The 17,037-nt window shown below is 44.1% G+C and overlaps 1 protein-coding gene across 1 annotated transcript in view; it reads left to right on the top strand.

The window, feature by feature from the left end:
• The window catches only part of cdk18 (cyclin dependent kinase 18), a 65,222-nt gene extending 48,269 nt beyond the window's left edge, over positions 1–16,953 (top strand). Inside the window, exons 4-16 of the mRNA XM_018758723.2 lie at positions 1,179–1,304; positions 2,176–2,232; positions 3,377–3,491; positions 3,852–3,946; positions 4,691–4,753; positions 6,459–6,582; positions 7,177–7,297; positions 11,739–11,836; positions 12,882–12,987; positions 13,417–13,459; positions 16,089–16,179; positions 16,530–16,607; positions 16,735–16,953. Of these exons, the coding sequence (XP_018614239.2) occupies positions 1,179–1,304; positions 2,176–2,232; positions 3,377–3,491; positions 3,852–3,946; positions 4,691–4,753; positions 6,459–6,582; positions 7,177–7,297; positions 11,739–11,836; positions 12,882–12,987; positions 13,417–13,459; positions 16,089–16,179; positions 16,530–16,607; positions 16,735–16,769 (1,152 nt within the window). The 3' untranslated portion in view covers positions 16,770–16,953. The remainder of the gene's footprint in view (positions 1–1,178; positions 1,305–2,175; positions 2,233–3,376; positions 3,492–3,851; positions 3,947–4,690; positions 4,754–6,458; positions 6,583–7,176; positions 7,298–11,738; positions 11,837–12,881; positions 12,988–13,416; positions 13,460–16,088; positions 16,180–16,529; positions 16,608–16,734) is intronic.
• The last annotated feature ends 84 nt before the right edge of the window (positions 16,954–17,037 follow it).

The raw sequence follows: 17,037 nt of genomic DNA, 5'->3' as shown, positions 1-17,037 counted from the left end.
TGGGGTTCGAGTCCCACTTGGGGTGCCTTGTGATGGACTGGCCTACCATCCTGGCTGTGTCCCCTCCCCCTCCAGTCCCTTGCCCTGTGTTGCTGGGTTAAGCTCCAGCTCCCCGCAACCCCATATGAGACAAGCGGTTTCAGATGATGTGAGTGTGTGTAGCTTTGCACAAGACATCTTACAATATTAGATGAGCAATTTTACAACTGATTACCAATTTGTACAACACAGCATTACTTACCATATCAATTTAGGATAAGTACCTTGATCAAGGATACAACAGCATTGCTTTAGAATCACAGGTGTGCATCTAAGTCTTCTCTTTCTGCTGATGTAATGCAAATTGTATTTCCTGTGAGATGTATATCACTTTGGAGAAAAGCATCTGCTAAATTTTACATTTATTTATGTAGCTGACACTTTTCTCCAAAGCAACTTACAATGTTAAGGTCACAATTATTACATGCTTACAATCATTTACCCATTTATAGATGTAATGGGTAATTTTATTGGAGCAATTTAGGGTAAGTACCTTGCTCAAAGGTACTATAGCCAGAGGTGGGGATTGAACCTGCAACCTTTGGGTCCAAAGGCAGTAGTTCAAATCACTACACTACCCTAAGTAAATGTAAATGTAATGTAGCAGCAGGAGTGGGATTTAACCTAGAACCTTCAGACTTAAAGATCACAAGACTAAATACTACACTACCTGCTATCCCATTTGGGGGGTTCGGTCATTTAAAAAAAATCTTATTGCCATTACGGGTTTGTAAGTCCGATAAAGAAGAATCCACAGGAAGAAAACACAATTAAGTACAACCTTTAACCGCAAAATCACAAATTATTTGCATGATGCTGTGGCCTGGAGGTTTAGAAAAAATTAGTGCAAGAAAAGCGTGATAGCCATTACTGCAATCATGAAAGCTTTTGTGACTTATTTTACCGTCAAAGACCACTTTACAATGCATTGTGCTATTTATAGTCAGGAATCCTTATGTAATCCTGTCATTCCTAATTTTAAACATGGTTACAACGGAATATTCGCTGAAGCATGTCTGTTGGAACAGCATCAATTTCTGAGTCCTGAACTAAACACCCATTGGTACTGGGTCCAGCGCCATTAACCCCTTTATCCTCTCAAAGTGTGACTCACGGATGTGTGCGTGTCTGTGTTGCAGGACGTCAGCAAGCGCATGTCGCTCCCGATGGACATTCGTCTCCCGCCAGAGTTGCTCAAGAAGCTGCAGACGGAGTGTTCCCCACCCTCCAAACCCCTGAGTCGAATGTCCCGGCGAGCCTCCCTGGTCAGGAGCCGTCCCTCGTCGCCCGTCCTCCTTCCCTGACGCTGGTGGCCCACTTGGGTCCCATGAGACATCCAAGCACAGTTTCCTCCAGACACCATGAGTCTCCCCACTAACAGTGAATCCTGCAGAGGAAATAATGAAATTAATAAAATAACCTCAATACATACTAAAATACCCTGCAGACGGTACGGGGAGAGGATGCACTCACAGTTTCACTGTTTTATTAGTCTTAGAGAAACTCTAAATATTTATAGGCACTTATTATTGCATGTGGAAAACGATGAATCATATTTTGACACGTTATTGTTGGCGAAATACTGATGATTACGTAATATTAACAGAAATTCTCTGGGATCCGTTCTGTCCCCTGAGAAAACACTTGACAATCTTTGCGGCAACCGTTATGATGGCATTTTAAAAATAATACTTGAGTCATAGGCATTTGTGCAGTGTAGAAAGTAGTTATAATGTTATAATAGTTATAATATAGAGCTTGCCGGGAGGCTTGGTTTAAATAATTTTGAATGTGAAAAGTTCTCACTTCTAGATTCTAGAAAAGATTTTTAACAAAGCAGTGCAAAACAATATAAGACAAATTTTGCAGTTAAAACAATTTTGGGAGAAGCCTCTATGAAAGAGAGATATTATTATGAATGCAGGGCCTGAAATGGTGCGCTGGGCGGCCGAGGTGTGTTGTGTGTGTTATTGTAGACCGAGTGGCAAATGTGTCGCCTGTTTAACAGTTATGACAAGTGTTTGAATCCTAAACATGGCTTTGCTCCAATCAAAACAGACGGTGCTGACTTTGCATTAGCCATGATGCATGTTTTTTCTCAGCCGCGATGAGCGCAGCTTTTCTGTCTTTCCGCAGTCCGACATCGGCTTCGGGAAACTGGAGACGTACGTCAAGCTGGGAAAGTTGGGGGAGGTGAGTGTGTATTTTTGCGTGATCCTCCAGTCCACCCCCTTCTTTATGACATGCTCTTCTCGCACGTCTGTCACCGACTCACCTACTCACTCCCAGCACGGCATGGCGTTCCTCGCGCTGGAGCCGCGGAACTGAAAACAAAAGCTGGGACTGCAAGGCGGTGGAGGGCAGATCGAGTCAGCCCGCAAGGTCTAAACAGTCCTCTGTGTGTCTTCTCAAAACCTGGGCCCAGACTGTCCTCCAGGGCTTTGTTTATTGCGCGACGGAACGATAAAATCTGGGATTAAATACAACGCAAACATAAACCTGCGGGGTTCCTCTAACAACCGGGATCACGCTTCGTGTCTGTTGATACTGACCTCTTAATGCTAACAGTCAGTTTCTTGACACTTGGCTGTTGTTGCGGTGCCTCCTTTTAAAAGAGCCAATTCTAGAGACTCCGGGGTCTGCAGAGACCAGCAGGGCCGTTGTTCGTGGAAATGGAGGCAGTAATGGCAACATTTCAGCGTAAAGAGCAGCTTACCATTCGCTGCGCCCCCCCCCCCCCCACATCCTGGAGTGGTATCGACCTCTTACTGGCCAAGTGGTATTGAGCTATCAATATTACTTTTTAATTTTCTATTTATTTGCATCCACACCATATTTTTGCTCTATTCACGGTCTTATTTTACACCATTTATTTATTCTTGTGCTATTCCAGTATCTTCTATCACTGCTTGTTGTATGTATGCTGCTGATACCCCATCCATCCATCCATCCATCCATCCCAGTGTTTCCACTCAGCAGGTGATGCGGTCGCATCTGGTGGATACGAGAGTGGAAATGGAGCAAACATCAGGACAGACGGTCATTAAGCAAGTGCTCACAGAGCCCAATGAGATCTGACTGATAATGTGAATCAGCCCCCAACCCCTTCCTCCACCTCTATCTTCGCTTCACTCGGACTCTTGGGCTCTTTGGACCAGAAAGCAATTACAACAAATAATGACTGTAATGGATTTCCTTGGTCCTTGTTCTGTCTTTAAAGGCCTTTTCCGGGTCCCACGTGCACTCTGCAACCCCTTTCCTGTAGCCCTAAAGGGCACATTAACTAATGTTTTGCAGGCTGGCCCACAATGACTTTCCGCTGTCCTCTCTCAATCAGGGGACATACGCCACGGTGTTCAAAGGGCGCAGCAAGCTCACAGAGAACCTGGTAGCCCTCAAAGAGATTCGCCTGGAGCACGAGGAAGGGGCGCCGTGCACCGCCATCCGAGAAGGTAGCGCCGCAGCGGCCTGTCTCCTCTCACCATGACAACGGCTTCGCACCAGTGCAACTGCACTGCCATCTAGTGACAGCAGTAAAGCATCCACACTGTCCTTACAAACTTCTTGTCTTACATTCAGAGGGATAACAACTTGTCGCATACTAAGGAAGCAAAAGAATATTCGCAACAGTAGAAATGATGTTTGGCTAAACCCCGGAGAAGAAACGTAAATGTCAGTGTGATGGACATAGGTTAGATCCACTGAGAACGCCAGAGTTAGGATGCATCGGTGCTCATTCCAGTGTCGTGACAGTGTTTTTTTTTTTTTTTTTTTTTTTTAATGTCGCTGCATGCCATGTCTGGTGACTGCAGTGTCACTGCTAAAGAACCTGAAACACGCCAACATTGTAACCCTGCATGACATCATCCACACCGACCGCTCACTCACCCTCGTCTTTGAGTACTTGGTAAGTAATGGTTCATTTTCAGTTGGTTTTCTTTTACTCCGGGATAGATGAGGAAGAAGACTATGAAATCACTCCCACACACACACACACACACAAATACAGGTATAAAGACAGGCACAGACGCACATACAGGGACAAAAGAACACACACACACACACACACACACACACACACACAAAGCATCGGGAAACCCTGTTGTAAGAACAGGTGGATTTCTTATTTCGGCATGCAGGGCCGTTCGCGGGAGCTTGTTGTGACACTTGGCTCCACACAGGCCTCCAAGAAACACAGCTGATGTGGTTTATTAAGATTCCTCCTGCGGGAAAATGGCTTCACGCAAAGCTCAGAGATTGACTGATTGCTCGCTCCCCTGCATCGCCGCAAGGCATTAAATGGAATCAGATCAGGTGCAGAAACATCCTGCCTCGAGGAAGGAATTACTCTCGGCAGATACTCTAGACTCTACGTGAAACGCAGCGACAAAAACTTTTAATTAATTCTGCCAGCGGTTCTGAACTTGTGGTGAGTATGCAGACGCTTTTGTGTAGCGCTGAAGTACACGCGACACGTCACCGCTTATATACAGTCGGTACATATGCCCCTGAGCACGTCTTTAGTAGACCTGTTGAAAACCGAAGGACCTGTCCGGGTCCCCGGAGCCTAACCGGAAGTCACTCGGGTGTGTTATTGCTCTGCTCTGTGTGTATGTCTGACAGTGGCGTGTGTGTATTCCACTCTGAGCAGGACAGCGACTTGAAACATTACCTGGACAACTGCGGGAACCTCATGAGCATGCACAATGTCAAGGTAGGCAAGCGTCAGTATGAACTCTCACAAAACAGCCGCCCCAACGCAAAACACACACCCTGCCTCCTGATATCTTCCGTACGCATCAACACGAAAAACAAGCAGCCCGGCCCACGTGTCATGGAAAGTCCAGGTGCTGGGGTGGGGCAGGTTCGCCGCGCTTTACGTCCCGCATTCTTCCTCTTAGTTTCGCGAAGGCATACCTGCGCTGTTGTTAAGGTGACACAAAAGAAATATCTTCATTTAGCGCAGATGGTTCCGCCAGGGGCGTGTCAGGGATTTGCAGAGACGCACTGCGTGAGGCTGCAGAGCTACCTCCTCCCTCCCACGCTTCGGCAGCATCCCTCTGAAAAGTCCCCACTGCCAGTGCCGTCAGGTCTGATGCGGCAGCATCTCTAATCAAGTGTACTTGTTGAAAAAGGAGTACAAAAACCCTGGAGAGAGAAGGGCGCAGTATTCGCTGCTTCTGCTGTGTCGCTGATTTGCTTCCCCACCAGCGATGAAAGAGTGAGATTCGGGGCTGTGAGCACTGCGGGCCTGTCTACCCGTCCCAAACCGCATACCCACGGCTCTCAGGGACAAGGGGCGTGTCGCACAGACTGGCAGAAAGCCAGAGGCACAGCCGTCGTCACAGCAAACACCACGCCTTGAATAAAACTATTTTTAGATGTGTACGCATCCCTTTTGAAGCCCTTTTCAAATTTTTGCGTGACAAAGTTAGTACGTAATCTATCGGATTTCAGTAACCGCTCGTCCTGCGCCAGGGTTATGGTGATCTGGAGCCTATTGCGGAAGCATTGGGCACAAAGCTGGAGGGGTAACACCCTGGACGGGGCACTAGTCCGTTGCAGGGTAGCCTTTACAGTCACAGTTTAGGGTTATCAGTCTGTCTCAACTGCATGTCCTTGCACTGTGGGTGGAAACCCACACAGACACAAGGAGAACATGCAAAGTCCACACAGACCGAATGGGACTCGAACCCGCGTCCTCTCACACCACCCGGGCGCTGCAAGGCAGCAGCAGCACGACTCAACGTGCCACCCGTTAGTAGATTAAACATACATGAGTTAATTAATGGAAAATGAGCGACATTTCTGCATTCGTCTCAAAAATTTGTTTTATCTTTTTTATATTTGTTCATTATGCTGATACTTTTCTCCAAAGTTACTTGCAGTGTTAGGCTAGCTACAGTGATTTACCCATTTGAACATCAGGGTAATATTTACTGGAATAATTTAGGGTACCTTGCGTCAGGACACTACAGCAGGAAGTAGGATTTGAACCTGAACCTGCTTGGTCCAGGGGTGGCAACTGAAACGACCGCACTATCAAAATATTTTGGTTTTGGCGTGTGAACTGCGTGTACTGTGTAGTGTGGAACTTGGCGATTTACGTTACATCTGAGCCTGCACAGACTGTATACCTGCTCTACACCTGTGCAAAGTGAAATTGCTATTAAAAATATATATATATATAATAATAATAATAAATTCTTATTATTTATAATAAGAAATATATTTTTTAAAGAGAAGTAACAGTTTTTAAGAACAATGGGAATAATTGTACGTATTGTTATTATGTTTAATGTCAACTCACCATTTGAAGGTGTCACTGAAGGAGGAGCTGTGGTGCTCCTTACCCGATGTGTATCAGTGCAGCTCTCGCCCTTTGTCCCCGTACTCCCCCGCCCCTGCACCCGCCACAGATCTTCATGTTCCAGCTGCTCCGTGGCCTGTCCTACTGTCACAAGAGGAAGATCCTGCACAGAGACCTGAAGCCACAGAACCTGCTCATCAATGACAAGGGGGAGCTCAAACTGGCTGACTTTGGTGAGCCTTTCCGTTTTACGTGCTGCAGTCGACTGAAAGCACCTTAGTCCCGCTGTCACTTACCCCGAACTGCCTTTTGGGATTTTAACGCCCGCTGCAGATGTCGGCAACGGCAAAAACACAGGCGTGGCATTTCGAAATTTAGCAGGAATTGTACTGTGATTCGATTACGGATTTGATTAAGAAGTTTGAGTCGGAAATGAGGTGACGGGTTTTCCCAGCTCTTCTGCGTCAGTTCTCAAAAATCCTGAACACTTGTGGGATGCTTTGCTTCCACTCTTCCGTCCAGTTTTCCCCCATACAAGTATACCATGAGTTCCAGATGTACTCATACTTTTGACTGATACTGTAGATTAGCGAGAGGAGCAGAAGAACATAAAAAGAATGGAGTTCCTCCAGTCCATTGGTGTTATACATACCCAGTTTTTTTTTTTTTTTTTTTTGTGCCGATGAAGCCTTTAAACTGTCAGCCTAATGCTGGTGCTAAAATATCTAAAGCGATATCCGACACACACACAAACACCATACAAGTGTGTCATAATCCATAGTTTCCAACAGTTTATCAAGTGTGTGATTTCCTCTCTGATTGTGCAGGCCTGGCCAGGGCCAAATCGGTCCCTACAAAGACATACTCCAACGAGGTGGTGACCCTGTGGTACCGCCCCCCAGATGTGCTTCTGGGCTCCACAGAGTACTCAACCCCCATAGACATGTGGTGAGTACCCAAACCCTGAAATCTGATTGCCTCCCCCTGCGGCTCACAGATGCACTCACGCACACGCACGCACGCACACACACACACACAAAGACAGAATGTCTGGTACCGCTTTGCCTCCACATCGCTGCTGAAGACACACAGCAGGTCAGTAACCCAAGAGGCCTTTCAACAGGTTCCACATCACCCAGCTGACTCTGCAGTAGAGAGGCTGCTCTCAAAGTGCTCACCGTACACATTCATCACATGAGCTATCTGAATGTGTGCTAAAAGGTCTGTGAGCGGAATCACATGCATTTCAGGTGTGTGTGTGTGGGTTCGATCCCCGCTCAGCCTGTGTGGAGTTTGCATGTTCTCCCCGTGTCTGCATGGGTTTCCTCTGGGTGCTCTGGTTTCCTCCCACAGTACAAAGACAAGCTCTTTGGGTTCTTACTCCTCTAATTCACTTGATGTTTCCTCCTTAAACAAGTTAAGTCTGGCTTTAAATACTTCAGATACTAATCGCCTTGTAGATACAAACTGTTCACTGCTATTTAACTTTAAAAGGGACCTGTTTAAGTTTCATGGGCTTATTTACCTATTCCAGGACTTGGTAGAATTAACATTGTCTGGATTAATGTTTTTACCTTGGCTTTTATACCTATTCCAAAATCTACCCTGTTACTTAAAAGATTTTTTTCAAAATCAGAAATCTGGAACTGTAGATTCATCTGGAAAAGGCCCAGAATTAAGCTCTCCAAATTTTCTCAAAGACAAGGGTGGGGTGTCTGTACCAAATCTGAGATTTTACTTTCTGGGCCAAACAAATTAAACAGATAGCTAATTGGTTTCAGATTAGAGCGGATTGAAGCTCATTCACAGAATTGACCTCACTTCATTGCATTTTCACATCTGTGTTTTACATGCAAAGCCTCTGGATTTATTCTGGCAATGTGATAAGATACAGCTGTGCTGGAATGGGGTTCATGCAACCATTCAAAACACCTTCTACTTGATTTGTCTTCATCTATTTTCACATTAAGTCACATCTTAAATTAATTTTTTATAAGGTTATGGTACGTGGGCCAACTACTCTTTAGTTGATGGTCTACACCAGAAGTTCTGTCTGTAAATACATGGATGACTGAAGTGTTTCCATGTCTCACACTTGAAAAATTAACATTTCATTTGCATGACAACGGTAATGAATTCTGGAGTGTCTAGAGACCTTTATGGAAGTTGGTAGAAAGTGCTACATGATCACACCTGCTTTGAGTCCTTGCTCCATGTATGTGGATATATTTGTAATCTCTTGGTCTACTGTCTCTATGTTGCCGTGACCCTATGCTCTTCATAAAACTAAAAAAAAAAGAAATAATTTACTTCATATGATTGCAAACGGATGCATCTTGAAGGTAGTATCATATTAAAAAACCAGAATAATAGACCACTGATTTTATGGATGAATGTTTTCTGCAGGTAGATTAACCAAAAGGAAACAACCCTCATTCCATCCTACAGTTCCTCACAAGGGCTGCATGTAGGAAAAGTCAGACATCCACACACCGTGCTGTTAATCTTTATCACACTGAGCAATTTTTTGTTCAGCTTTCTCAAGTGGGTAATTCCTGGACATAATATAAACACTTCTTGTCTTCCGGACGTAGTAAAACGTTCTCGCCTTAGTGAAACGTTGACAGCCTGACCGGAGCTGCATGTCAAACTTAGTGTTTTGTTAAGCTGTTAAGTACTTCCTGCGTGAATTTGCTATAACTTTAACAAACTGCAGTCACATAGACATGTTGGTCTACACGACAGGAAAAAAAATAAATAAAAAAAAATTGCCAAGGCCTAAAATCGACTATGAAACGTAAATACACTGCTCAAAAAAAATTAAAGGAACACTTTGAAAACACATCAGATCTCAATGGGGAAAAAAAAAAAATCGTGATCATCATCAATCTATACTGATATGGACTGGGTAATGTGTTAGGAACGAAAGGATGGAAATGAAAATTGTCAACCTACAGAGGGCTCAATTCAAGGACACCCTGAAAATCAAAGTGGAAAAAATGATGCGGCAGGCTAGTCCATTTTGCTGAAATTTCATTGCAGCAACTCAAAATGGTACTCAGTAGTTTGTATGGCCCCCACGTACTTGTATGCAAGTCTGACAACATCGGGGCATGCTCCTAATGAGACAACGGATGGTGTCCTGGGGTATTCCCTCCCACATCTGGACCAGGGCATCACTGAGCTCCTGGACGGTCTGAGGTGCAACGTGGCGGCATCGGATGGACCGAAACATAATGTCCCAGAGGTGTTCTATTGGATTTAGGTCAGGCGAGCGTGGGGGCCATTCAATGGTATCAATTCCTTCATCCTCCAGGAACTGCCTGCATACTCTTGCCACATGAGGTCGGGCATTGTTGTGCACCAGGAGGAACCCAGGACCCACTGCACCAGCGTAGGGTCTGACAATGGGTCCAAGGATTTCATCCCGATACCTAATGGCAGTCAGGGTGCCATTGTCTAGCCTGTAGAGGTCTGTGCGTCCCTCCATGGATATGCCTCCCCAGACCGTCACTGACCCACCACTAAATCGGTCATGCTGAACGATGTTACAGGCAGCATAACGTTCTTCATGGCTTCTCCAGACCCTTTCACGTCTGTCACAGGTGCTCAGGGTGAACCTGCTCTCATCTGTGAAAAGCACAGGGCACCAGTTGCGGACCTGCCAATTCTGGTGTTGCATGGCAAATGCCAATCGAGCTCCATGGTGCCGGGCAGCAAGCACAGGGCCCACTAGAGGATGTCGGGCCCTCAGGCCACCCTCATGAAGTCTGTTTCTGATTGTTTGGTCAGAGACATTCACACCAGTGGCCTGCTGGAGGTCATTCTGTAGGGCTCTGGCAGTGCTCATCGTGTTCCTCCTTGCACAAAGGAGCAGATACCGGTCCTGCTGATGGGTTAAGGACCTTCTACGGCCCTGTCCGGCTCTCCTAGAGTAACTGCCTGTCTCCTGGAATCTCCTCCGTGCTCTTGAGACTGTGCTAGGAGACACAGCAAACCTTCTGGCAACGGCACGTATTGACGTGCCACCCTGGAGGAGTTGGACTGCCTGTGCAACCTCTGTAGGGTCCAGGTATCGCCTCATGCTACCAGTAGTGACACTGACCCTAGCCAAATGCAAAACTAGTGAAAAACAGTCAGAAAAGATGAGGAAGGAAAAAATGTCAGTGGCCTCCACCTGTAAAACCATGCCTGTTTTGGGGGTCATCTCATTGTTGCCCCTCTAGTGCACCTGTTGTTAATTTCATTAACACCAAAGCAGCTGAAACTGATTAGCAACCTCCTCTGCTACTTAACTGACCAAATCAATATCCCAGGAGTTTAATTGACTTGATGCTATACTCTGATTAAAAGTGTTCCTTTAATTTTTTGAGAAGTGTACATAGATACAGGGTAGAACAGCGAGTAGCGCTGCTGTCTCACAGCACCTGGGTGGTGTGCGAGGATGTAGGTTTGATCCTCGCTCAGTCTGTGTGGAGTTTGCATGTTTCCCCTGTTTCTGCGTGGGTTTCCACTGGGTGCTCTGGTTTCCTCCCACACTCCAAAGACATGCTGTTCAGGTTCACCCATAGTGTGTGAGTAGTAGACAGAGTGTGTTCCACTGATGTATGATGAGTGACCCAGTGTATCTAGCAGTGTAAGTCACCTTGGTGAATGAGGTATGTGGGCTGGTAACACTACATAGAGTTCATTGGAAGTCGCTTTGGAGAAAAGCGTCTGCGAAATAAAAAAATGTAAATGTAATATCAAGCACAACAGCCAAAACGTACTTGTCCAGGGAGGTCTTGCAATTTGTGTGCTGTAGTAAGGAAACATTCTGCTCCCTTTTCAATTCGGACCAGTGTTTCTCATCTGACATAACAGGTGTGTAATTACCAATTCATATTCTGCTTTAGATGAAATAATGTGTGCAGAAGAAAAACAGAATTAGTGCAGGTAGAAAAATAAGTGAACCGCAAGTTGCATTGGGAGGCAGGTCCGATCAGGTGTGTAAATCATAATCATTTGTTCATTTTATACATTTATTTTCAAATTTAGATTTTATAAGTTTAGTTTCATATTTTATACAAGAATAAAGACCATCCCTATAGGTTCACACACTTTTTAAACAGCCTGACTCTGAGAGCACCCACATATTTATGCATGTGTTGTAATTGAATCAAATTGAAATGACAGCAAAAATAATCAGTTCTATTATGTAAAATCACAGAGCAGGTTGTTATGGTATATCCAGGTATTTCCTCTCTGTCTATGATGTCATGTATTTAGAAGGCAATGTTGAGTAACCCCTGTCATTCGCTTATCTGTGTGTGTTCCTCTGCAATTCGTTGTTCTGAAAGCGTTACCCTGTATTATTCACTCATCGCAGTGTTTCCGCCTCCGATTTTAGGGGTGTCGGATGCATCCTGTTTGAGATGGCGACAGGCCGGCCCATGTTCCCAGGATCAACTGTCAAAGAGGAGCTCCACCTTATTTTTCGCCTGATGGGTATGACCTGCCATTGGCATGCGCTAATAACGTGGTGAACACGAACAGGATGCTCGGAGAACATTCTAGCAGAGCTGAGTGTGCTGGCGTTCATCGGTTCTTCACTTTTGTTAAGCAGGAACCCCTGATGTTAGAAATAGTGTAAATCTTTGAAATATACACCTCACAAATTCAGTCAAACTGGTTGTCCTGCTTTCGTGTCATCGGTATTAAGTTCAGGCTACTGGACAATTTTGTGGATTTACTATGATTTTAATTAGTCTTTTCTCTTTTTCACATACCTTTAGAATTGGTACCTGCAATTTAATTATGTATTGTCCTTCATTTCATTCGTGTATTTCCAGCGTGTTTGTAATAAAATGATAAAGATCTTGAGGACAAATGTCATACCGTTTGCGGTTCAGTGCCTTAACCGCTTTATCCATGGCAAATTTAGTTCACGAGTTCTATTCACCTGGAAGTCGATTTATGTTTAACAGATTTCCTTACTGTGTGATGGACTTCATGGAGGCTTTCACGTGTTGGTGAACAATTACTTAATGAGCGGATGAAAAAAGTGAGAATTTGTACATAGATGTCAATCAGTATCTTTAATCAAAACAAAGACCCTTTTGGGTAACTTCCTGTGATGGATCTCGAAAGCTTTAACGACATCCAGCAAGGCCACTCTTTGCCCTTTGGCTTTCATTTATTCATTAGGATCGTTTCCTTTGACCATGTAGGGCCTGTGGCTTGTTGTTCATTGACCACTGTTCATGTGTACTCAATTTAAGTTGGACAACGGAATAATTCAGTTGTAAAGGGCGTGGGCTGTATACCTGTGTCTCCCAAAGTTCTCTTAAACGTTAGCAGATACTCTCATTCTCACATTGTTCTGCATGATTCGCATAACCTGTCAATGACTTGCAAATGTTGTACTTCTTGTAGCCAAGAGCACTTTGCGGACATCCTACAACACAGCTGCTTCATTTCTGTGATTATTTCACACTGCAGAGGAATGGTGTTTTCACTGTCTGTCCCCCTGACGATCTTCCTCTTTGCACAGGTACTCCCACTGAGGAGACCTGGCCTGGAATCACAACCAGTGAGGAGTTCAGATCCTACCTCTTCCCCCAGTATAGAGCCCAGCCACTCATCAACCATGTGCCCAGGTAGCTCCATCAAAGTCCTCACAGAATTAATCTCTAATTGACACTGTGGTTGATATCCCTCACCTGCAAAATATACTTTGTTATTAATACTCCTGAAATTAAAACAGTTTCAACTCTGCCAGTTTAAGAGCATAAGGATTAATAGCAAAAATTGTAATTGAAAACTTCTGATTTGGGCTGGGAAGTTTTCTGAATTCTTAATTGTTGCACTAGACTGTGTGCAAAATGTCAACAAGAAATAACAGTTCTGTCAGTATTTCCATTTGGATGTCTTTCATTTGGGGGTGACAGGTGAAGGGTTTGTTGTTTGCAGGTGTTTGGTGAGACATGCACCCTTAAAAGATGCTAAAGTCCGGTCAGTTCTGTTCCACTGTACCGTGGCTGTGCTGTCTGAGAAGCCGTAACTCAGTCCTGTTCTTTGGTTTTCAGGTTAGATACGGAGGGACTTGACCTTCTTTCAAGTCTGCTTCTGGTAGGAGTGCTAAATATACTACTTATACAAAAAAGTCATAGATGTCTCACAGAATGGAATATAATAATGGAATTCCAGAATGTCCAGTTCACATTTGCACACTAAAACTCTAGCACTCTAACCCAGTGCTAGAGTTCCAGCAAACCCCAAAAATCTGTACTGTCTTGGTGATCTGGTTTGCAGATACAGGACGTGTTTATTGTCGAGCCAATGTTTGCTTTTCCAAAGTAGCCAGGTTTATGACTTTGATCATTATCGTTCCTGTTCATAGACAGAAATGGCAGTTACAGTCAGAGTCCTCAGCTAAGTTGCAGGGCGAGTGCGTAAAGAACATTAAATGTGTTAGTTTGGCCTTCTTGCCAGGTTTGTGTTTGTGCATCAGCCCCAACCATCCTGCCGAGACGCTGCCTAATGTTACCCTTCTCTCGGACACCTGCATTCCTTTAAGATACCACAAACCCTCAACAACTAAGATAGAAAAAATACAGAGGGAAGAACAACATGGGTGTTACTGTCTTCCCAGTAACACACAAGGCATTCAAAGAGTCGTAGACGGCGGACAATAACCAGGTGCAGTCTGATGACTTTGGGTGTGTAAGTGTACAATGGCACTCAATCATGATCAGGAGGCCTGTTAAACAAGAGGTTGAGACATTCATCTTAAACAGCTCTGAATACACACCTGATGTTGTTTTATACAGTAAAAAGCCCAGAGATAAACTGTCACTGCCTGATGTAAAGAAAAAACACACTGGACTGTTAACTTTCAATTACAATATCACATTTTGGATTCATTGGCATACATTGTCTCGGGTTTATAATGGAAAAATGTAAAGAATACACAAATATGCATTTGTTTTTATATTAATAATACAGCTTGGCAGAGCTGCCACAGTACAAATACTATTTTTATTATAATATTGATCAATAATAATAATACATTTATTTATTTAGCAGACGCTTTTCTCCAAAGCAACTTCCAGCGAACTCTATGTAGTGTTGTCAGCCCACACACCTTATTCACTCTGGTGACTTACACTGCTAGATACACTTCTTACAGTGGGTCATTCATCCATACATCAGTGGAACACACTCTCTCTGTGTTACTCACTCACACACTATGGGTGAACCTGAACAGCATGTCTTTGGACTGTGGGAGGAAACCAGAGCACCCGGAGGATGAATGCAAACTCCACACCCACATTCTCTCGCACCACCCAGGCGCTGTGAGACAGCAACGCTTCTCGCTGTGTGTGAGGTTGCATGGTGGTGCAACGAATAGAGCTGTTGGGCTGTGTGTTCCAATTTGCATGTTGTCCCTTGTGTTCCTGTGGGTTTCCCTCAGGATCTTCAGTTTCCTCCCAGTCCACAGAAATGTTTTTCAGGTGTACTGTTTACTCTAAAAATGCCCAAAGAGTGTGAGAATGTATTGAATTGCTCTGGTGTACACAAGAATGATTAACTGTAGGTAGTGTATCTGGTCCTGTAAGTCACCTTAGACAAAAAGGTGTCCGCTAAATACCATAATATTCATTGTAAGGTGCTTTGGAGGAAACTGATGAATGTAAAGCATATTTTTGGATTTCACTTACAGTTTAATACGCTCTTTCTGGTCCTATATGTAATACATTAAGTGGCAAATACACTCTTCCCCCAAAGGTAATGCCTTCCTGAAAACCCTTTAGTAAGGTGAATTTTCATAAGTCAGACATATATTACCATTAATTTCAATGAGGAAAAATTGTAAGCGCTACTGCATGTTAAAATTAATACTTTTTTTTTTTTTTTTTTTTTTTTTTAACTTTAAACTAGTCAAAATAACCACTTGCTTTAATTAATAACCATTGTTTTTTCACACTACCAAAACAACTTAACTGTTAAATATTTTAAGGTAATTATGCTCAATAATGGAGAGGTCATTCTTACCCCACCATTACAGCATTTATAGCTTTTAAATAAAAAATAAAGATATATTTTTGGTGCAAGTTTAATACTTACAGAAAGGACACTGAAGCATGAGGTGAGGTCGAGGAGAGTGCGTAGGGGCGACAGTCACTTTATGGTAACGGAGGTGGGATCCAATGAAGGTGGCACTGCATATGCTGAATAAATCCAATGGTAGCATTGTTATGTGGTTCACAGTCTCAATTTCCCAACAAGTAATTGTTGATGAAACTAGGGGGCGCGGTGGCGCAGTGGGTTGGACCGAGTCCTACTCTCCGGTGGGTCTGGGGCCCAAGTCCCGCTTGGGGTGCCTTGCGACGGACTGGCGTCCCGTCCTGGGTGTGTCCCTTACGCCCTGAGTTGCCGGGTTAGGCTCCGGTTCCGTGCCACCCCGTATGGGACAAGTGGTTCAGAAAGTGAGTAATTGTTGATGAAACCTTATTGTAACATTTTACAATTAATTTCTAAAAATAAACCAGCTTATTTCTTGATCTTCTGAGAAAGAACATAAGTCAGATCCCTTCCACGCCTATGATTTTACACCACTTCTATCCCAAGAAAGCAAAGAAAGATGTCAAAACTCATGTCTGTTAATATCTCAATCAAAGACTGATGTGGATTTATACTAAAAATGATGGTCATATATTCATTAATTTCACTTTATTAATGTTGTCAAACTGTGCAGTATGAAACCAGGGAAAGGATCTCAGCAGAAGCATCGCTGAGGCACCCGTACTTCAAGAGCCTTGGAGAGCAAATCCACACCTTACCTGACAGTAAGACAGAACCATAAACCAGTATTTAAAAACTAATCTTACACCTGAGTCGAACAAAACTCTTTAACGTATCTTGAACGGTTCTCCTGAAGTCAGGCTGCTTGTCTCTTTAAACCATGAACTTGTTGATCTGGTTCCACGGTAAATCATTATGAACTGATGCCTGTTTCTGGTTCATGTAAAAGCAGTGTATTATATGGTCAGAGCTCTGAGTAGTAACATAACAATATAAACACTTTTGAAGCTTCGGCAACCAGCTGAAGAGTCCTACTGCTGTATCAATATATTGACAAATGTATATGTTTAAGTCCTTTATCAGTGAATATGGGTTCTTTTCTCTCTTTCTTTAGCATCCTCCGTATTCTCCCTCAGGGAGGTGCAACTGCAGAAGGATCCAGGGCACAGGGCCTCCGTGTTTCAGCAAGCAGGTAGGGCTCTCCAGCCACTGAATTTTCCGCCAGCTTTAGAACATAATGAATATCTACCTGGGATCATCAGTGGTAGGACAGGGGAAAATGTGTTATAATATGTGGCATCTCTCTCTGTCTGGTTCAGCTCGGGGCAAAAACCGACGGCAGAGCATATTCTAGAGCTTGGCGTACCCATGGCTGAGACGACTGTTGTCCACCAGAACAAAGCACGCAGAGCAGAAAATCGGCACTTCAGCCCATACACTTCTGAAACGACGTGGCCTGTGGTTGTGGGAGAGGGGTGATGAGAATGATGCAGCCTGGAGTCCTCTCTTTTCAGAAATTAGGCCAAAAAAAAAAAAAAGACTAGAATGGAAGGTATGGCTTCGAAGCTACTCTGAGAAGAAGCGGTACAGCAGGATGCAATGGCCATGGACAGTCTGCTTCC

This window comes from Scleropages formosus, chromosome 2, assembly GCF_900964775.1.
Source record: "Scleropages formosus chromosome 2, fSclFor1.1, whole genome shotgun sequence".
Lineage (NCBI taxonomy): Eukaryota > Metazoa > Chordata > Actinopteri > Osteoglossiformes > Osteoglossidae > Scleropages > Scleropages formosus.
The sequence above is the reverse complement of the archived record's forward strand: the minus strand, read 5'-3'. Positions and strand labels throughout refer to the sequence as shown.